Here is a 23,401-nt window from a genome sequence, read left to right as displayed (position 1 = left end):
ATTGTTGTACAAACCCATCTGATTCACTAATATCCTTTAAGGAAATCGACCATCCTTACCTGGTCTGGCATACATGTGACTGCAGATCCACAGCATGTGGTTGACTCTTAAATGCCCTGCGGGATGGGCAATAAAATGCTCAAGCATCGTAAGAGCCGTTCAACTTACACCAGTGATGCCAAGCTCATCGACGCTCCTAACCTCGGAGGAGCCTGCATCAGCCGAGGTGGGTCATTTCGCATCTCATAGCCCTGATATCAACCTGATCAGTGTTGGTTTGCGGGCAGTATTCCGTCAGGCAGGAGTCAGACATTCACCTGAGATATATGATGAAACAAAGATCTGTCCTCGCCGAAAGTCACCATCATCCTGCTACATCGCCTGGTACTTGAGCTTCCGCACCTGCCCATGAAATATCTGAGCTGATGTTTTGCTGGCCATGCACAGGTCACAAAGACCCACCCCTCCATGTGGGGCGGTGGGGGCGGTTACATCAATGGCCACCATAGTCCTGGTCATCCCTGAATTGAGAAGCTATCAGGGTGCCCCAAACCCTGCGCCCCATTTGGACACTGGCTGTTGCCAGAGGCTCACCCTCTGACTCCACCAAGGGTCCCCCTTGGTGGCCTCCTCTTCCTCTTCTGAGATGATGTGGCGTTCTTCCATGTTCTCCTCTGCCAGCTCCTTGCCCAGTTTCAGCGCCAGGTTTTGGAGTGCACAGCACACCACTACAATACGCAAAGTTTTTCTGACCGGTCCACGCACCGGAACTGCATCTTGAGGAGGCAGATCATCTGCTCCACCAACTCACAAATTGCAGCATAAGCCTCATTGTAATGAGTCTCAACAGTACTCTGTGGCTTCTGCATAGGCGTCATTTTCCACTTCCTGAGGGGGTACCCCGTCCTGAGAATCCACCCCGAAGCCAATACTTTCCCTCAAAGACCACTGGGATCTGAAAACGGTGAAGGATGCAGCTGTCATGGGCGCTTCCCAGGAATCAGGCACACATCTTCAGGATATGCTTGGCATTTTCACTGACGATTAAGGGAGTTAAATTTCTTGTGGTTCATTAATGGGGCACAATACCCCCATGGTGAGCCTAATGCCACACACGTGCAGTCAATTACTCCCTGCACTTGGGGGAATCCAGCAATTCATGTGGACCCCATGTCTCAGGCACCTTGGCTAGCCTGGTCCCGGTCAAATTTAATGTAGTGATGTGCTCTTGCGAAGAGCGGTACATGTGACTTCCCTGATGCGCTTATGTGTGCCGGACTGGGAGATGCCACAAAGGTTACCTGCGCAACCCCAAAATGTACCACTGGCATAGAGGTTCAGGGTGGCTGTCATCTTCAGGGTGACAAGCGTTGGGTGACCTCCCAGCCCATGTGGCACCAACAACTGCATAACCTGGCAATGTGGTTGACCATCCTTTGGGACATCCACAGTCTCCGCCTGCACTAGTTCACGGTCATCTGCAGATAACTCAACCGTCAATGGTAGACATCCCTGTGTGCTGCAGCCTCAGGCAGGTCAGCAGGCCCTGCCATCCCTCCTCCTTAGGGTACACCTGCTCCCTTCAGCCACACATCGATGCTCGCGCCATCTCTTCGGGGGATAAGCGCCAACTCCACAGGCTCCACGAGTGTATAAATCCACTAACTGAAAGGGAAGACACAGAATGTGAGCAATGAGGAGTCCAGTCAATGCCTTGACCCATTCTGCAATCAAGACATGGGGCATGCCATGGGTGGCCATTCCCTTATGTCAGCGCCTTTTCATTGATCTCTATTCTCTTTCTCTCACCCACAATGGCCAAGACCCCACGCAAGCCTCGCCCAACTCCATGTGACAGATGGACATCTACCTCGGAGACACTCAATGGCCCTCAGGACTACCCAAATGTGGCAGATTCATACATCGCACAACTAACTAAATGGGCATAACTCATTGTCCAGGAAGGCTAAAGAATGTTAATATACAAGTGGTTCCACAGAATTAATCTACTGTGATGGGCATGAGTGAGCTGATTGTTATCAAGTCTCCAGATTAAACTTTACTTGGTCATTAACAATTAACTGCACTCCCCAGAGTTGCGGCTTATATGCGCCTTGCATTTTGTACACCCAGCCACCCGCGCACCCAACCCAGATGGCCAGGCTTCCCGCACCAGTGACAGGGCCTCTCAAAATTGTTCAGACCCTCCAGCTGTGGATTGTAGCCGGAGGGTGGGTGAGATATGTTGGTGGCATCATTGTCCCCTCAGTGTCCTTCTGCACTCATGGAGCAAAGCATAACACCCTGTCAATGTTCTCCCCCAAAATGGATGGCCGTCTAGGATGGACTCCCACCCCCCACCTAGGAACATCATCTTTGCCTCCCTGTGCTGGCCCGGTGGCTTTCCCATACCCATCCCTTTCAAGCAACCACCCAGGATCGCCATTCACCGTCAGGACCCAATGTTAATACCCCAGCAAAGATGTCCCAAACTGTATCCGCCTGCCCCCCAACTGAAGACCTGCAGCATAAATCCCGGCCCCGGATCCAATAAAGCTGCTGTACACCGCGATGGCGTGACGTCAAGCCAACAAGGTTTCAATATCGAATGAGGGAGCAAGTGATGGTGAGATTGCCCACTCATGAGATTTAAATTTAACGAGAATTATGTTCCTGGTTCCTGGGCGGGAACCTCGTTACGCCACTAGCGAGGGGTGGGAAAAATAGGAAAATTAGATCTTGCCAGTGAGAATCTCATTTTCCAACTCTCACGATATTTTGGGCCCACGTCACAGTTTATGCTCATTGCAAACGCAGGCTCAAAATTGCCCCCCATGTTTCTTCCCTACCTCTGAAGTCAAGAATTTCAGATGATGAAACAGCAGAGACACAAGGGTTATGATATTTGGAGCCATAACATATTGGCCTTAGCATCAGATGGGTGACAACAGATTGGAAAGGTGGTACGGCACACAGTTAGCGTGCATAGTAAATCTGAAACAAACCAATGTAGAGTTAGCAAAACACCCACTGACACAACTGTCTGGTCATTTCATAGGGTGAACATTTCATACTGATCAAATGTGGGTTGAACCGAACAAGGTTCCGCCTAGAGTTTGCACATGATTGGCACTTGCATAACAGCTTAATCAGGGCAGAATCAAATCAAATAGAGCAAAATACTGTTGAATATTAAACGTCAGGAGAGTTGCATCAATACCACATTATGTTCAATTATCTCAACATGTTAGTTCAGCAGTCCCTTCACCTGAAATGGTGACCACCTACAAAATCGGACACCCCCTCAGGTCAGAAAGATGAGTTTCCACTGATTGTGCTCATTGATGGGGGTGGTGGAAGGTTGTGTTCATCACACTATACCCAAATTCTCAGGTGTACACACCCGAGGTCACATGAATGCGGCATTAATCATCTGACCAGCAGTAAACTGAAGTCAAGGATCTGTCCATTGCTGCAGAAATTAATTAGTTTGAATAAATTTAAAACTACTGTTTGGAAAGATTTCTTTTCACCTTATTTTGTACATGCCCCATCAAGCATCTCAAGGACCAATGGCCCTTATCCAGCAGCAAACTCATTACCTGTGACCACATTGTTACGAGATATATTTTACATTTGGGCTTATGCTCATTAATCGGCATTTAAAATTGGCCATAGTTTCATCAACACAAAATGAGCGCCGTGTTGGGAACATAACAGGAAAATGATTCCCAATGAAAATTCAGGGCCGTTTTGATGTACTTACTTGTAAATACACTTGTAACCACAGGCTCACTCTCTGTCCCATTAGCAATAGTCACTACTGTGATAGTGTAATTGGTTCCAGAAAGTAAGTCAGTTATTGTGGTGACGTTTACATGTAGTGTTTTGGGAACAGTTCCATTAGGTCTGTACGTAATGTTGAAGGCATATTGGCTGGCATTCATGCCTGCAGGTCTGTCCCAGCTCAGAGAGATGGATGCATTGGTAATGTTTGTCACTGTGATATTTCCAGGCTTAGCAGGAGCTGTTCAAAACAAAATTCAATACGTCAATAAAACCATACCATTTTAATTCCCTCTTGCTAGCCTTATAAGTTCCACTCTATACAAATTGCAACTGATTCAAAAGTATGATCCACATCCTATTTTCCACTAGGTCCCACTCACCCCCCAATCACTCGTTCTCTGTCCATCAAGCCATTGAATTCAAATCTTCAAGTCAATTCCCCCATGGATTTTTACAATTATAATCTCTTCCATAATGCCCCCTTTGGCCTTCTGTGCATTTGTCCTTCACTTTACTATGCTTCGAGATACCTTTTGAAAAACTCACTACCTTACTATCATTACCCCCCTCCCCTTAAAAACCGTTTTATAGCTCTTTTATTCTGTAATTTGGTAATGTTTCCTAATATCCATTTAGGATCTGTGCCCCCTTTTCCACTGAAGTAAAACTCATTTTTTTTCTCTGTTAAAGCTGCTCCATAAATTGAGATCCCTTTGTATCTAACAGAATTCTGAAAGGAACCATATGATTTGAAGAAAAGTGAGGTCAGGTTTCTGAACCCTTCTACTTTGAACAGGAATCTAGCAGTATTCTGTGCAGTTCTGGAATCACACTGCAAAGGGTGCAGAGGAGATTTACCAGGATGTTGCCTAGGCTGGAGAGGTTTAGCTATGGAGAATGATTGGATAGACTGCGGTTGTTTGCCTTGGAGCAGTGGAGCCTGAGGAGGTGGAGAGTGGGCATGATTGAGATGTATAAAATTATGAGGACCATAGACAGACAGGAAGAAACTTTTACCCTTGGGGAGGGATCATTGGCCAGGGGCATAGATTTAAGCTAAGTGGCAGGAGGGTTAGAGGGGATTTGAGGAAAAGCCTTTTCACCCAGAGGGTGGTGGGAGCCTCAAACTTGTTGCCTGAAAAGGGTGGTGGAGGCAGAGATCCTCACAACATTTAACAAATATTTAGATGTGCACTTGCAATGCCAAGGCATACAAGGCCATGGGCCAAGTGCTGGGGAAAATGCGATTAGAATAGATAGGTGGTTGTTTTAAATGGGCGCAGATGCGATAAGCCAAAGGGTCTTTTCTGTGCTGTAGATCTCTAGGACTCGTTCAATCTTTCCTCTGTTTTCCGTCTACTTTTCTTTTGGACAGCTGAACAACTTTTTGTCAGAGACGGAGGCGAGGGTGAGCCAAGCACATTCATTGAACTTTAATGCAGGAGCCAATATAGGGCAACAAGCACAGGGATGTGGGGATATGTACAAGTTAGCAGACAAACAGAATTTCTGATGAGCTCCAGAGGATGCAAAGTGGAAGGCTGACCAGGAAAACATTGGAATTGTCCAATTTGTCCTTTCTGTAAGACATGGAATGTGCCAATCATCATGGGTTACCATTGATTTTCCTAAGTTTCTGCACTCAATTTCACAGTCAGTATAGCGGTTCTGTAGAGAATAGATAGTAAGGAATCTCTGGCAGTGAGAGGATATCTGAAAAGACATCCGATGAATAACGCTTATATTGTTCTGTACCCTCCTGCTTCTTCCCACTGCACTCAATTTTGAAACTTCTTTCCCCCCCTCAACGTAGACGATGTTTGGAGAATTTACTAAGTTTTATGGGTAATACAGGATTGAATGGTGAAGTAATGTGTTAATCAAACATTGGGTAGGGTAAGTGAACATTTTGAAAGTGACATTCTTAACAATTCCAACAATGGCACCAACCCCAATCAGCTTGTGGAGCAACGATACAAAACTATTTTGCAACTGTAAGTTTCTCTAGATCCAGCAGGTGTCAGTAAATCCTTTGCAAGTACCAGATTATTTCTGTCTCAAGGTGGCACTAATGGTTCTTGCAGACGTCAAGGGCTGGATTCTCTGCCGGCAGGATGCTCCGCTTTGTCGGAAGCCCGGTGGTTTCCTGGCGGCGTGGCGCTGCCCCACTATGGGAAACCACCATTGACCAGCAGGCGTAACGGAGCATCCCACCTGTGGGGTGGACCAGAAATGTGGCACGGCGGGGCGGAGAATCCAGTCCCAGGTGTTTCACAGCAGAATCCCAAAGTAGGTTATAACTTGATTCATCATAACATATTTAGACTTCAAAATGTTTTTAAACTTAGTGTACAGTGAAATATTTAAATTGAAAGTAATGAACAAATTGCAAATTGAAGATAATGAAGAAACAGAGTTCAAACTCTAACTTTTCAAACACCCCAAATGCTATATAATTACTTTGTTTCTTATTTCTCCCTACCCTGGTCATTTCTTGCCTTTGGATCAATCTTTAATTACCCAACATCCTCCGGAATTGACTTAATTTGTCAATTATTTTCTCTCTTTTAATGCTACTGGATTACTTTGAATCTTATGGGAACCACTTCTGCACCTCCCTTTAATTCTTGGACTATGTTTTGCTCCTCTGCTTGCTGTCAAATGTGCTGCTGTTGAAGGTAGGGTAAATTGAAAAACTAAAATAAGGGCAATTATAAGGTTTGAAGAGAGAGTCGGCTAAGGTGGATAGGGAAATAGATTAAAAGGTATGATGGTATAGAAGCAGTGGTAGTCATTTACAGACATATTTCATAACTCTCAACAAAGGTATATTCCATTGAGGAAGAAAGACTGTACCAGAAGGAACCTAGGAATTAAGAGCAGAAGTATGCTCCACCATTAAATGAGATCATAGCTGATCTCTTCCTGATCTCAAATCCACCTCTCCACCTGTTGCCCATAACACATTTCAGTTCTAAATCTACCGCCTCTCAACCTATATCCACGACCTCTCATTCTAAATTGCACCACAAGAGGGAACATTTGGTCTACGTTTATTTTATCAATCCCATTTTGTATTAGATCCCCTCTCATCCTTCTAAACTCCAGCGAGTATAAACCCAAACTGTTTAATCTCTCCTGATATGTCAACCCTTTTATCCCCGGAATCAATTAGGTGAACCTCCCCTGAACTGTCTCCAATACCATGACAGCCTTCGTCAAATAAGGAGACCAAAACTGGATACAATACTCCAGATGTGATCTCATCAACATCTTATGGGTTGCATAATAGTGCAGTGGTTAGCACAGCTGCTTCACAGCTCCAGGGTCCCAGGTTCAATTCCCGGCTTGGATCACTGTCTGTGCGGAGTCTGCACGTTCTCCGGGTACTCCGGTTTCCTCCCACAGTCCAAAGATGTGCAGGTTAGGTGGATTGGCCATGCTAAATTGTGCTTAGTGTCCAAAAGGGTTGGGGTTACTGGGATAGGGTGGAAGTGTGGGCTTAAGTAGGGTGCTCTTTCCAAGGGCTGGTGCAGACTCGATGGGCTGAATGGCCTCCTTCTGCAGTGTAGATTCTGTACAATTGCAACATTATTCTACTTTTATACTCCAGTCCTTTTGCAGTAAATGCTAACATTCCATTTGCTTTTTAAATTACATCTGTACCTGCATACCGACTTTCTGTGATTTATGAAGACACCCAGATCCCTCTGCCCAGGCACATCATGAATCTGCTTTCCACTTAGATAATAATTTGTCTTTCTATTTTTTCGGCCAAAATGGATAACCTCACCCCTATCTACATTAAGCTCCATCTGCTAAACTTTGGCCTAATCTCCTAACCTATCTATATCTATTTGTAAAATCTTTATCTCCTCTTCACTGCCTGTGTTCCCACACATTTTAGTATCATCTTCAAATTTTGCTATATTACACTCTGTCCCTGCTTGCAGAATTTATATAAATTGTAAACAATTGAGGTCAGAGGACTGGCCTCTGTGGCGCCCCACTGGTTATAGTTCACCAGCCAGAGAAGGACCCATTTATCCCAACCCTCTACTTTCTGTCAACCAGCCAATCCTCAACCCAATCTAGTACTCCACCCCTAATCTCCTGCGATCTCACCTTCTGGATCAGCCTTTCATGCAGCACCTTATCCAATGCCTTCTGGAATTCTAGAAATATCACATCCGCAGGTTCCCCATTATCCACCTTGCTGGTTACGTCCTCAAAGAACGCAAGCAAGTTTGTCAAGCTTAACTTAGCCTTAATAAAACCATTCTGGCAATGGTGGATCGAGCTTTGTCTTTCCAAATGTCCAGTCATCTCCTTCTCCCCACCACAGAGGTCAAACTAACCGGTCTATAGATTCCTAGTTTTTGCCTCTCTCCCTTTCTGATCCACCGGAATTCTGAAATATCATAATCAATACATCTCTGCTGCCATTTCCCTAAATACCCTGGGGGCAGGCCATCAAGTCCCGGAGTCTTATCTGCCCATAATCCTATCAGAAGGACGCACCATTCATTGCTAACTAAAGGGTGTTAAGGGTGGTATTAAATTAAAAGAAAATCCATACAATGCTGCAAAGAATAGTGGTCGAGCAGAGAGTAGGAAGGTTTTATAAATCAACAATGGGTGACTAAAAAGGGGCAGCACGGTGCAGGCACGATGGCCTGAATAGCCTCCTTCTACACTGCAGGAATTCTGTGGTAAAAATGAGAGAGAAATTGGAGTATGAGAGAATAGTAGCAAGAAATATTATAACAGACAGTAAAAGCTTGTCCAATATATACAAGGGAAATGAGTGCTAAAGTGGGCATAGATTCCTTCAAGGGTGACACTGGTGAATTCATATTGGGAAGAGAGAAAATGGCAGAGGTTTATTATTTTCACAGTAGAAATGCTAAATGCACCCCAGAAATAGTTGAAAATCAAGAGGCAAAAAGGAAGGAACATAGAACAATCACTTGAGGAAAAAAAACAATGGAAATACTAATGGAACTTAAGGTTGACAAGTCCCCTGATGGAGCATGCTACAGTCTTCAAGAAGTGGCTGCAAACATAATGGATGCATTTATTATAAGCTTCCAAAATTCCCTTGTTTCTGGAAAGGGACCAATAGCTGTACTGTATTTGGACTTCCAAAAAGGTGCCACTTAAAAAGCTTTGGTTTCGGGCTGGCGGGGTTAGATATATTTCCATGGATAAAGTAGTCAGGACGAATGGGGTAATTTTCAGGTTGGCAAATTGGGAACTAATCGAGTCCCACAGGGATCAGTGGTGGAGCATCATTTAATCATGGAGGCCTTGTGACACAGTGATAGTGCCCCTGCTCCTGGACCTAAAGCTCCAGGTTCCAGTCTAACATCAGGACTTGTTGGCCATGGAAGGAGCATTCAATGCGGTTCAATGGGCTGGTAATCAGCTTGGAAAACCTTTCACCACTTTCCCCACTATTCCCCAAAGAGTAAAAAACAAAAATATAGATGTGAAGATATGCTAACAACGCCAACTAATTCTGATCTATGGTAATGACTTGGATGAAGGGATTGTAGCTAAATTTGCTGATAATACAAAGATTGGTAGGAAAGCAAGTTGTGAGGGGGATACAATGAGTCTGCAAAGGAATGTAGATAGGAGACATGGGACATTTTGGCAGAATGAGTATAATGTGAGAAAGGTGAGGTAATCCACTTTGGCAGGAAGAATATTTTTTATTTATGAGACTGCCGAATTTTGCAATACAGAGGAACTTGGGTGACCTCTTAATCTTGGTCTTGATGGAAAGGGAGACGGAGTATAAAAGTTGGGAAGTCTTGCTGCAAATGTGCAGTTCACTGGGGAGACCATGCCTGGAGTAATGTATACTGTACTGGTCATTGTACTTCAGGAGGGTCAAATTTGCATTGGAGGCAGTTCAGAGCAAGTTCACTAAACTGATTCCTGGGATGAAGGATCTGTCTCTTGAAGAAAGGCGAAGAAAGTTGGACCTATATTTGTTGGAGTTTAGAAGGATGAAACACAGTCCTACTGAAACATAAAAGATTCTGAGAAGGCTCATCAGGGTACATGAAAAGAGGAGCCTAAAACTAGAGGGCACAGTTTCAAAATAAGGAGGAGGAAGTTTGGCTCTCTGAGGTTTCATTAGTGCCTGGAATTCTCTCTCTCAGAGAGCAGTGGAGACTGGGTCATTGAATATTTTCAAGGCTCACTAAGACACAGTTTTGATTGACAAGGGAGTCAAAGATTATGAGGACAGACCAGAAAGTTTAGTCAAGGTCATAGCAGATCAACCTTGATCTTAAAGACTAGTGCAGCAGACTCATAGGTATCAATAGCTACTCCTGCTCTTATTTGCTCTTGTGTATGAACATTTTAAAGATGGGGCTGATAGATTTTTATTAGTTAAGGGAGTAAAAGCATTTGGAATTAATTCAGGTATCAATAGAGTTGAGATAGTGATCAGCAGTGATCTAATGCAATACTGGAACATCCCCAAGGGGCTGAATGGCCTTGCCTTGTCCTATTGTCAAAGTCCTGGAATGCCATTTAATGAACGATAATTGAACTTATTCTGCCACCATAAAGACGTGGCCCTGGTCGTAGGCCTGTATGGAGAGTTGGTTCCAATTTTTGATTGTATTTGAACAGTCAACTTTTTTGGGCTGCTTACTAGCTTTTGAGAGCTTTCTTAAAAAAAAAGTATTGACATGTACCAAACTCAATAAATTAATATGATTATTCATAGAATTATAAAATGATACTTACGTTCAACAGTAACGATGCTCTGTGAGGAAAAAGAAAAAAAAAATGTTAATGACTGAATTTCTCCTGACTTTGCTGAAGATCCCATTCTCTTGCTGCAGTATAATTTCATAGGCACCAATAGCTAATCTGTGGCACTTTGTCTAAATGGTCATTCTTATCGTGAACCTAAATAAGCATTGGAGATGACATTTATTCAGTCCTCACCCGATAATTACACAAATACATTTTCTAGCTGTGCCACTAGATAATAATTGGGATCATAAACCCTCACCAATTTTGTTTCCCTTTAGTAAACGCTCAATGCCACCATAAAATCTACGACTTTTACTGCTGCTGTAACAGACACATAAAATAGGTGCAAGAGGCCATTCGGCCCTTCGAACCTGCTCCGCCATTCATTATGATCATGGCTCATCATCCAACTCATTGCCTAATCCCGCTTCCCCCTATATGCGACATCAGCTAAGTAAACCTTCCTGGTCCATATGGCTGAGGATTGCCTAGGACGATGGTGTCTTTAATCACTGAGTTATCAGACAGCACAGCAACATTCACTATGATTCTCTTACTGTTGCCTCCATTTTGCTGCCTTCGCCTCACTATGCTTTATTCAGTAGTGATGGCATTTGCTGGAGGATGGGAGGCTGAGGCTCTATATTTTACAGCCAGTGTTCCTTCAGTGAGATCAACTGATAAGACAATGGGAATGAATTTTGGGGATAATAAATTGCCGTAACGTTGTCAGCTGTAACAGGTGGAGCTGCACAAGGGCACAAAGGACCCAGTGGTGCAATTAAGTGGAGAAATGATAAGGATCAGAGTCCAAGAAAGCAAGTGCATAGGTGTCACTCAAGATGGTGAATTACTTTGTATTTCAGTTTCACCATAACCAAGAAGAAACTGGGACCCAAATACAATGGGCGAGATTCTCCGCAAATGCGGAGAATCCTAAAGGCTGCCGTGGGACAGGCCGTGACCCACGGCAGCCTTCACGGCCACTTCCGGGGCCGATTCTCCCCCCGGGCACGGCTAGGAGCGCGGCCCCGTGCGTCACGGCGGCTGACGTGGCCGATGAGGTCAGCCGCGCATGCGCAGGCTGGACAACTCCAACCCGCGAACGCGCAGTTGGCGTCTTTCTCCTCAGCCACCCGGCAAGACGTGGCGGCTTGATCTTGCCGGGCGGCGGAGGGGAAAGAGTGCGTCTGTTTTGGACGCTGGCCCGATGATCGGTGGGCACCAATCGCGGGCCTGTCCCCTCCGAGCACAGTCGTGGTGCCCCCGTGCCAATCGGGCCCCTGGATGCCCCAAACGGGCATCTGGCGCCCGTCTCATGACGGCAGCGAACAGATGTGTTTGCTGCCGTGGTGAAACGGGCGTGAAGGCCCAGCCGCTCGGCCCATCGGCCTCGGAGAATCGCCGCGATTCGTGGCATGGGGGTGGGGGGGGGGGGGGGGGGGGGGGGGGGGGGTGGGGGAGAATAGCGGGAGGGCGTGAAAAATGTCGGGAGGCCCTCCCGCTATTCTCCCACCCGGCGTGGCGTGGGGGGCGGAGAATCACGCCCAATGTACTAGATCTGTGCTATTGTCAGATATACTACCCCTGGACCTGATGGCCATGATGTAATGTGGAGGGGGTGGCCCACCCACTGGATAGAAAGTTATGTGTGAGCCTAGCTTTGCCAACCTCAGAAGCTACAATGCGAGTTTTGTGTGTTCCAACCACAGCAGATATTAATTGTTGAACAAGCTAATCATAATTTTTTTTTGTATTTTGAATAGGAGGAAGAAGAACTACTGATCCCAGAAGCATAGAACTCCAATAACACTTCTAGAATTTTTAAAATTAAAAGATTTATTCACAAGAAGAAAAAAATCGACAAGCACACAAGATTAAAGTTACACAGCTAAAGCAGTCTTGTGACACCCCCCCCAGCCCCCAATAGCTCACTTGGTCAGAACACACAAGGAAACTACTTGGCAACATTTATTTTATGGGAGTAATATAACCCAAGACAAAAACTGTTGTTACTTTAGTTACGGTATACCACACGACTCCTCAAACACTTCCATTCTGCTACAAGAAAATTTAGAAAACAAACTGCTCACTGAACAAAGACTTCTGATCTGACTGGATGGCTGTTTCAGCTTCCATGTCTTCTCTCAACACAGGACTGATCTCAGGACATCACCCCAACACAGCCACGGCACAATTCAGCTCAACACCTTTCCTGAAATATCCATTCCTCTCAGCATCTCCGATTCCATTGTCCTTCGCCTCTTCGAACTCTACTTTTCCAAAAATCATATTTTCCACTTTCAGGCCAAATAAAATTTTATAACCTTCCTGTGATAGCGCAGTCTCTTTGAGGAGCAAGCCCTTATGGTCCACATGACCAGCTCGGGCCTATTGTGAGGGAGTGCGCGAACTCTGACCAATGGGAAAAAAGCACGGGGTCCTAGGAGTAGGGGCCCAGGAGTCAGTGAGTGAAGACCCATTTAGTGAGTCTGTGCATGTAGTTTACCTTTTACTTGTCATCAATAAACCCTTGTTGGGTTAAAAAATCCTCCACAACATTGCTTCATGCAAACACATTGGCGGCAATGAATGTAAATCGACAATGATTGCAAGTCCTCATTGGTTTCGGAATTGAAAGGGGGGGGGGGGGGGGGGGGGGGGGAGAAAGAGGAGAAGCCTTCAAAAAGAACTTAAAAAACTAAAAGAGCCAAAGCCATTGTAAAACAGTGAGTGAAAAATGCACCCGATTGGGAAACTCGATCGTTTCAACCAGGGGGTTGCAGACCGGAGCCAGTATAAATCGAGCAGCTCCATTACTTCTTTACAGCAAACAAAATCATGGAGGAGGTTATTCTGTTAACAATTTATGGGACCTCATAAGGAATTTGATGTTCCCGGAGACTCCCTGTGAGTGACACCCCCCCCTAAAAAGCTCACTTGGTCAGAACACACAAGGAAACTACTTGGCAATATTTATTTTATGGGAGTAATATAACCCAAGGTAAACTACATGCACAGAGTCACTAAATGGGTCTTCACTCTCTGATTCCTGGGCCCCTACTCCAAGGACCCCGTGCTTTTTTCCCCATTGATTGGAGTTTGCGCGCTCCCTCACAATAGACCCGAGCTGGTCATGTGGACCAATCGTATGAGCAGTTGGTGATGGTTGTGAAGGAGCACTTTAACCCAGACCCTCCGTCCGTGCTACAAGTTTAATTTGGCTATCAGGCGCTGAGAAGGTGCTGGATTGATGTGGGAATCCAGAGGCTTTATGGGTGCGAATGGAGTTGGACGCATGTGGGGGGGGGGGGGGGCAATTTTGGCACCACTTCAAATTGGGGGTGGCGTCGAAGTCTGTGCCGGTTTGTGTGAACCATTTGTTTGAGTTGGTGAGGTTGGATGCTAGGTTTAGGGGATGGAAAGTGAAGGGGACAACTGTGATAAAGGCTTTGTTTTTGGAAGGCCGATTTGACAGCTTTGAGGAGTTGGGGTGAAATTTAGACTTTTACAGACAGTTACATTTAGATACTTACAGATGCGTGACTTGGCAAAGATCTTCCCACATTCCATGTGGTGCCCCCTTTCTCGTTGCTGGAGCGAGTTTTGTCACTAACAGGGACAGAGGAGGGGAGTATCTCGGGGGTTTATGGGAGGCTTAAAGAAGAGGAGGCAGTATCCTTGGATGAGGTTAAGGCAAAGTGGGAGGAGGGGAATGGGATGATCTCCTACGGGACTGCTTAGAGTCAGTGGACTGGTCAGTATTTAAAATCTCAGCGACCAGCCTGAACAAGTACACCACTACAGTAACTGACTTCATCAGTAGGTGTGTAGAAGATTGTGTGCCAAAGAAACAAATCTGTGTGTTTCCCAACCAGAAACCCTGGATGAACAGGGATATCCACTGCTTGCTGAAGGCTAGGTCTGAGGTGTTCAAGTCAGGTGACCCTGACCTATACAAGAAAGCCAGATATGATCTAAGGAAATCCATCAACGATGCCAAAAGACAGTACCGTAACAAACACGTGTCCCAGGCTAGCCATACGGACCCCTGCTGACTATGGCAAGGTCTGCAAGACATAACGGGCTACAAGATGAAGGCAGCAAAATTACCGGCTCCAATGCACCCCTCCCCGATGAGCTCAACGCATTCTATGCCCACTTTGAGTAAGAGGTCAGCGAGAGCGAGCCCTCCACCCCAGAAGTCTCGGATGAACTTGTATCGTAGATCAGCTTTGCAGACGTCAGATCAGCCTTCTCGAATCAACCCACGGAAAGCCACTGGCCCGAATGGGGTAGCCGGACGGGCACTCGGGTCTTGCGCGGATCAGCTGGCGGGGGTATTCGCAGACATCTTCAACTTCTCTTTACAACAATCTGAGGTCCCTATCTGCTTCAAGAAGACGACCATCATCCCTGTACCAAAAAAAAGCCAAGCTGGGTGCCTTAATGACCATTGTCCAGTGGCTCTGACATCCATCATCATGAAGTGCTTCAAAAGGTTAGTCATGGCACAAATCAACTCCAGCCTCCCAGATTGCCTTGATCCACTACAGTTCACCTACCGCTGCAACAGGTCCACAGCAGATGCCATCTCCATGCCCTGCACTCTACCCTGGAACACCTACAGAACAAAGACACCTATGTCAGGCTCCTATTTATCGACTACAGCTCAGCCTTCAGCACCATTATTCCGACGAAACTCATCTCCAAACTCCGTGGCCTTGGCATCGGCTCCTCCGCCTGCGACTGGATCCTGAACTTTCTAACCTACGGGCCACCCACAGGCCACAATCAGTAAGGATAGGTAACAACACCACCTCCACGATCATCCTCAACACCGATGCCCCACAAGGCTGTATCCTCAACCCCCTACTATACTCCTTATACACCTATGACTGTGTGGCCAAATTTCCCTCCAACTCGATTTTCAAATTTGCTGATGACGCCACAGTAGTGAGTCGGATTTCAAACAATGACGAGACAGAATACAGGACTGAGATAGAGAATCTGGTGAACTGGTGCGACGGCAATAATCTCTCCCTTAATATCAACAAAACAAAGGAGATTGTCATCGACTTCAGGAAGTGTAGTGGAGAACATGCCCCTTTCTACATCAATGGGAATGAAGTAGAAAGGGTCAAGAGCTCCAAGTGTTTAGGTGTCCAGATCACCAACAACCTATCCTGGTCCCCCCATGGCGACATTGTAGTTACGAAAGACCACCAATGATTCTACTTTCTCAGAAGACTAAGGAAATTTGGCATGTCACCTACAGCTCTCACCAACTTCTACAGATGCACCATAGAAAGCATTCTTTCAGGTTGTATCACAGCTTGGTATGGGTCTTGCTCTGCCCAAGACTGCAGGAAACTACAAAAGGTCGTGAATGTAGCCCAATCCATCACGCAAACCAGCCTCCCATCCATTGACTCTATCTATAATTCCAGCTGCCTCAGAAAGACAGCCAGCATAATTAAGGACCCCACGCACCCCGGACATACTCTCTTCCACCTTCTTCCGTCAGGAAAGAGATACCAAAGTTTGAGATCACGTACCAACCGACCCAAGAACAGCTTCTTCCCTACTGCCAACAGACTTTTGAATGGACCTACCTCGTATCAAGTTGAAATTTACTCTACACCTTGCGATAACTGTAACATTATATTCTGCTGTCTCTCCTTTGTTCCCTATGTACGATATGCATTGTTTGTACAGCATGCAAGAAACAATATTTTTCACTGTATACTAATACATGTGACAATAATAAATCAAATCAAAGATGGAGTCTGAGCTAGAGGTGAGATTTTGCGTAGGGTGAACGCAATGTCATCATGTGTGAGGTTAGGGTTGATACAGTTGAAGGTAATGCATGGGGCCCATTTCCAGGATGAACAGATAGAGGATATATGTGAGCGTTATGGGAAGGACCCGGCTAATCATGTGCACTTGGTCTGGTCGTCCCCTAAGCTCGTGGGGTTCTGGGTCTCCTTCTTTGGCACCATAGCGCCAATCCGACAAATTGAAATGAAGCCTTGTACCCTTGGGTCCATATTCAGGGTATCAGACCTGCCGGAGCTGCAGACTGGGGTGGCGGCTGATGTTTAGGCCTTCGCCTCACTGATTGCTTGAAGGCACGTGCTGATGGGTTGGAGGTCAACTTCTGCACTCAGTGCCTTGGTATATCAGGGAGGCCTTATGGAATTTCTGTATCTCGAGAAAGTTAAGTACATCATGAGGGGCGCAATTGAAAGGTTCGACCGACGAAGGCAGCCGTTTATTTTGTACTTTAAAGAGCTGGTCACAGTTAGTTGTTAGGGAGGGTGAGGGGGATGGGGGGTGGTGTTGGTGGGATTTCGGTTTGGTTTTCTTGTAGGGCGGTGGGCAGTTTTTATTACCGGTTATTATTTTTATTATGTATAAAATTGGAAAAGTAGAATAAAAATATATATTTTTTAAATCTGGCTGTCAGGGACCCAGGAAAAACAATTGCCATCTACCTTGTCAGATCCCACCAAATGGTCGAGCATTTGAGTTTGGCACAGTGTTGAGCAAAATGCTGCTCAGTATTTGGCATTAACAACATAAAATGTGCTGTCTGAGACAAAGATTTCCCTGGACAAGGCGATCAAAGTATGCACCGAGAAGCAAATGCAGCGAGAAGAATGTGTCAGAGCTCCAAATCGTTCACGATGGCGAGGTGAACCAGGTGTGTGTGTCTGGCTGCGAGACGCACAGCCAAATTGACAGACACAGAGGAAGTTAAGCCATGATTCCAGGAGCAGGAAAGGAGGAAATTGGGTCGTCATCCTAGAAGTTAAGATAAGTGCTACCGAGGTGGGGGACATCGCCCCCAAGAAAAGTGTCACGACAGAGAATTTATTTGGTTTTGGTGCAGTTGAAAGGGCCGCATTCAGACACGTTGCCACGCCAGGCAGAGCTCGACAATTCCAAATAAATAACAAACAATGACTCCTGTGAACAAAGTGGAGGAGAACGCTGACGAAGAACTAGAAACATACAGACTACCTGTGGTGAAAGCGAGTAAAACAGCCCCAACAGAGATAGTCCACATGGTAATGGAGGACCACTAAGATGGAGGTTGACACCGGGGCATTGGCCACAGTTGTGGGTAAACAAACATTTAAATGTCTTCAAGGAGGAGCATTGACAAAGGGTCATAGATAGATAGAACAGTACAGCACAGAACAGGCCCTTCAGCCCTCAATGTTGTGCCGAGCAATGATCACCCTACTCAAACCCACGTATCCACCCGTAACCCAACAACCCCCCCCCTTAACCTTACTTTTTAAGGACACTACGGGCAATTTAGCATGGCCAATCCACCTAACCTGCACATCTTTGGACTGTGGGAGGAAACCGGAGCACCCGGAGGAAACCCACGCACACACAGGGAGGACGTGCAGACTCCACACAGACAGTGACCCAGCCGGGAATCGAACCTGGGACCCTGGAGCTGTGAAGCATTTTATGCTAACCACCATGCTACCGTGCTGCCCGTGAGTCATCTGGACTCTTTTCTCTACCTACTGATGCTGCCAGATCTGCTGAGATTTTCCAGCATTTTCTCTTTGGTTTCAGATTCCAGCATCCACAGTAATTTGCTTTTATTCTGCAAGGAGGAGCTCAGTCTTTGAACCCAAGTAGCACAACTGCCAATTTGGCAACATATGCAATGGAGATCTTGAACATTTTGCGGATCACCATGGCGCCAGCCTCGTATCAGCAACAGGATGCCCAGCAACCCGTGATCATTGTTGAGGGATATGAGCCAAGTCTTACGGACGGGATTGGCTGTGCCAAATCAGGTTGAATTGGTTGAAGGTCTTCAAGATGTTTTCCAGGAAGTCTTCTGCAATTACAAAGACATATTCCAGAACTTGTTGGATCGAATACGAGGAGTAAAGGGCAAGATTTATGTCAATCCTAATTCTAAACCCAAGTTCCTCAGGGTGAAACCCATCCCTTACGCCTTACAGCAAAAAATGGAAGCTGAGCTTAAATACTTGGAAGAATTGAGAAAGATCAAGCCTGCAAAGTTTTCTGAAATGGGAAGCCCCCATTGTCCCAGTGTTAAAACTGCACCACTCAGTTAGAATCTGCGTGGACTACAAGTTTACCATAAACTAGGCAGCCCATAGGACAAATATTCAATTCAATGAATTGAAGAACTTTATGCAAAGTTGGTGACAGGCCTCACGTACACCAAGCTTGACTTCAAGTCACGCCTATTTGCTGCTAGAATTGGACGAGGATTCCTAGAGGTCCATGACCATTAATAAAGGCCTGTTTTCATATACCAGATTATCCTTTGTAATCCCTTCGGCCGATGCAATATTCCAACGCACAATGGAGAAACTGCACCGGGGCATCCCAAATATTGTGGCCTGCCTGGATGACTTTTTAGTGACAGGAATATCGCATGAAGTTCACCAGTAAACCCAGAAAAGGTGCTGAGAAGATTCAGAGATGCTTGAATCTGATTGAAGTGCGAGAAATGCACACTCCAAGCTAGTGAAGTAATTTGCTTAGGGTTCAAAACGGACTCAAAAGGTCAGCATCCACTCAAGTACAAGGTGAGAGCCATAAGAGAGCTCCTGGAGCCAAAGAACATGCCACTAAAATCCTTCCTGGGGATGGGAAACGAGTATGTTCAGTTTATCCCCAACCTCGCAACTACACTGCCGCCGCTACGCTTGCCCTTGAAGAAGTACCAGTGTTGGCACTGGAGGGAACCACAGGAGCAGGCCTTCCATCATGTCAAGCCCCAAGGTCATCGAGTTTGTTAGTTTGTGGCTTCCGGTTGCAGTACATAGGGAGAGGATGCGCATACGATGGCTCCCGTTAGGTTACGGCCTTTTCTAACCCCTTTCATCCAGTTTCCATGCCCAAATCTCTGGCTGATTCCAGATCTGGGTGGAAGGGGGATTCACTTGATCACCTGGAATGTCAGGGGGTTGAATGACCCAGTGAAGAGATTGAGGTGATTTCAGATCATGCTCCACATTATGTGGATTTGGCACTGGAGTTTGGTCCGTTCCAATGTCTGCCATTGGGATTGCACAAGGTATGGTTAGCGGCAAAAAGATTTTTGCGATCGCATGATCACCCCCATTGGGGGACATATTAAATTTAATAAAAGTGAGTTTATTTTGCCTTCTACATTGTGGGAAGCCCTTAAGGTGGTCATTGGAGGGGAGCATTGAAATAATTTCCTTCAAAGCCCACTTGGAAAGGACTGAGGGCAGAGTGGCAGAGGCTAGTGGACTCTATCCTTGATGTGGACCATCAGTCCTCACTCGCTCCCCCAACCCCTGTGAGAAGGAAAAAGTTGCAGGCACAATTTGATTTACTATCAGGCGGTGGGCCAGCTGCGACGTTCAATGAGGGTATTTTACGAACACAGGGAGAAGGCCAGTGGTCTATTAACTGTAAAACACTATCAGGATCTCTATAGATCGGAGTCCCCGGAGGAGAGCTCCATCATGATGGATATTTTGGATGGAACATCCAGCCAAGAGGTGGGGAGGGAGAGACGGGAAGAGCTGGCAAGAGATTAGGAAATGCATTGGGTTGATGCAGTCAGGTAAAGCCTCTGAACCTGATGGCTTCCCCATTGAGCTTTCTAAGGAGTTTGCAGAAGAATTGATGACTCTAATTTTAGATATGTTTATTGCATCCTTGTCATGGGGTTCATGACCCATTATACTTGTGAAGGCCGCTATTACCCTGATCTTGAAGAATGTCAAGGAGCCTATGGAACGTGGGTCGTATCAATCTATTTTGCTTTTAAATGTGGAAGATAGGTTTTCCTCGGCTCTGGCACTGTGGTTGAGGCCCTGCCTCCCAGAGGTGATCTCGGAGGACCAGAGAGACTACGTCATGGGTCGGTAATTGTTGGTCAATATATGGCTATTAAGTGTTGCCCTCTCCCCCTTTTCGGTGCCTGAACCGGAGGGGATTGTTTTCCTATGCGGAGAAGGCATTGGAGAAGGGATACCTCAGATTCTTGGGAGTTTTGGATTTGGGCAAAAGTTTATATCCTGGGTTTGTTTAGAGTATTACACCGCTTGTGTTCAAATAACTGCGGTGAACTTAGCCCGAGGCAAGGTTGTCTGTTGTCTCTGGTCCTATTTGCTTTAAGCAATAGAACCGATAGCCACAACGCCGAGATCTTCCAGTAGGTAGAGGAGTATAGATCGGGCAGGGGTGGAGTATAGGGTGTCCTTGTACGCAGATGATCTGCTTCTTTATATTATGGACCCAGTATCCAGTTTGGTTGAGATAATAAAGCTACTTAGGAGTTTTGGCTCCTTCTCTGGGTACAAGTTGAATTTGGTTTCACCCCGCCGGGGAGGGGGGCCCATCTGGGGATCTTGCCTTTTTGCCTTGCCGGATCCAGATATTGTTATCTGAGCGTTAGGGTGACCCACGATTGGGCCTTGCTCCATAAATTAAATTATACTAACCCGGTTAGTGCAGTCAAATCTGACAGAAAATGGATAACCTCCCCCAGCCCTGGTGACTTGGGACCAGACTATTAAAATGAATGTGCTCCTGAGATTTTTATTTCTTTTTCAGTGTCTCCCAATTTTTCTCCCCCAAGTCCTTCTTTATCAGAATTAACAAAATAGTGTCTTCTTTCATTTGGGTGGGTAAGACCCCAAGGATCATTAGGGCATTCCTCCAGAGGGATAGACAGTCAGGAAGTTTCGCTTTGCCTCATTTATTTTATTGTCGGGCAGCTAATATTGAGAAAGTATTGGGGTGGTTCAGTGATCCGGGCTCCATATGTGAGAAAATGGAGGCGGGTTCGTGGAAGGGTTCCAGCCTTGGTGCTTTAGTGACTGCATCGTTGCCGTTTTCTCCATCAAGACTTTCTTCGAACCCGGTCGTGGTGTCCACGCTGCAAGTCTGGAAGCGGTGAAACTTAGCTCCCTATTTTTGCTGGCCCCAATCTGCTGTAATCATCTCTTTATGGCAGCAGGTTTAGATTCAACGTTTAGGTCATGGGCTGAGGGCGGGGAATTTGGCAGTGGTTTGGAGAGATTTGGGGACTTGTTCATGGAGGGAAGATTTGCCAGTTTTGTGGAGCTGTAGGAAAGATTTCAACTCCTCAGCTTCCAATCGGTTTGGATATTTTCAGATTCTCTATTTTTCACGTGAGGCCTTCCCTCTTTTCTTTTGGCACCAACTTCCTCGCTGTTGAACTGACCGGGTCTTCGGCCGGGTCTGGTGGGGAGAGCATCTCTGGTGTTTACAGCCAGATCCCGTCAGTGGAGTCCGCTCCGTCGAATGTGGCAAGGGCAAAATGGGAGGGCGAATTTGGTCCTGTTCTGGATGATGAGGTGTGGAGCGAGGCTCTTCACAGGGTTAGCCCTAAGTCCTCTTGCGCTTAGCTTAGCCTGATCTAGTTCAAAGTGGTGCACAGGACACATTTGACAGAGGCAAGGATGAGTGTTTTTTTTCCAGCCGGGTGGAGGACAGGTCTGAGCACTGCTCTCATGAGCCAGCTAACCTCACGTTCTGGCCTGTCCCAAGTTGTTGAGCTTCTGGTAGTCTTTCCTTAGCATGTCAGAGATTGTTAATGTTGATCTGGGCCATGTCCATTGCTGGTCATTTTTGGGTTATCAGACCTGCCGGTGGTGTGGACGGGATGAAGGTGGATATCCTCGCCTTTGTCTCGTTAACAGCCCGGAGACGAGTTCTGCTTAGGGGGAGATCTTTTGCGCCGCCCAGTGCCTCGTCATTGTTGAGTGATCTCTTGTCATTCTTGCATTCTGAGACGGTTAAGTACACCATCAAGGTGGGTGGGTGGGGGGTGAGTAGAGAGGTTCTACCTAAGATGGCAGTCATTAATTTCCTTTTTTAAAAGAGTTAGTCAACTTTAGACGTTAAGGGATTTGGTTGAATATTGGAGGGTTAAGTTAGTGTGGGTTCTTGATTATTTATTGTGTTCTTGCATTGTAGCTTATATTAACTGTTTCATATTTTTGTGCTTATAATGAAAAATAAATAGATAGTTTTTAAAAAGAGTATGTTGGATCACTTTGACGTGGATAAGCCAATCATCCTACCTTGCGATGCATTGCCATATGAGATAGGGGCGGTCTTGTCCCATCAAATGAAAGATGGCTCAGAGAGGTCCATTGCCTTCGCCTCTAGAACTCTCTCCAATGCCAAATGGAAATACACACAGGTCGAGAAAGAAGGCCTCGCTGTAAGCTACGGCATTAGTAAATTTCACCAGTATGTCTATGGCCGATGCTTCACCATAATAACTGACCACAAGCTACTGTTGGGGCCCCTCCGGGAAGACAAGCCAATACCTCCGATCACCTCCGCCAGGGTACAGTTGTGAGCCTTGCTGTTGGTGGCCTACAACTAGATCTTTCAGCATCAGCTGGGCACACAGATCTCAAGTGCCAATGTGCTGAGTCAGCTTCCACTTCCAAAGAATCTGGCACCACCACCTGTGCCTCAAGAAATTGACCTGCCATTAAACTGGATGCAATCTGAATGTGTCCTGCTCAGAGTGAACTGAATCATAGAATTTACAGTGCAGGAAGTCATTCGGCCCATCAAGTCTGCACTGGCCCTCGGAAAGAGCACCCACCCTATCCCCGTAACCCCACCCAACCTTTTTGGACTCCAAGGGCAATTTAGCCTGGCCAATCCACCTAACCTGCACATCTTTGGACTGTGGGACGAAAACGTAGCACCCGGAGGAAACCCATGCAGAATGATCTTAACAAGGTGGCACCATTATAAATCAGGCCAGTTAATGCCTTTAAAGATACCTTAAAAA

General features: G+C 46.1%; 1 protein-coding gene across 1 annotated transcript in view; it reads right to left on the bottom strand.

Moving 5' to 3' along the window:
• LOC119970936 (receptor-type tyrosine-protein phosphatase beta-like) overlaps positions 1-23,401 on the bottom strand; it is a 244,018-nt gene that overhangs the window by 167,164 nt on the left and 53,453 nt on the right. Inside the window, exons 2-3 of the mRNA XM_038806046.1 lie at positions 10,561-10,579; positions 3,767-4,027 (exon numbers count right to left, since the gene is read on the bottom strand). Of these exons, the coding sequence (XP_038661974.1) occupies positions 3,767-4,027; positions 10,561-10,579 (280 nt within the window). The remainder of the gene's footprint in view (positions 1-3,766; positions 4,028-10,560; positions 10,580-23,401) is intronic.

Source organism: Scyliorhinus canicula, chromosome 9, assembly GCF_902713615.1.
Source record: "Scyliorhinus canicula chromosome 9, sScyCan1.1, whole genome shotgun sequence".
Classification (NCBI taxonomy): domain Eukaryota; kingdom Metazoa; phylum Chordata; class Chondrichthyes; order Carcharhiniformes; family Scyliorhinidae; genus Scyliorhinus; species Scyliorhinus canicula.
This window is presented reverse-complemented; position numbering and strand designations above follow the sequence as displayed.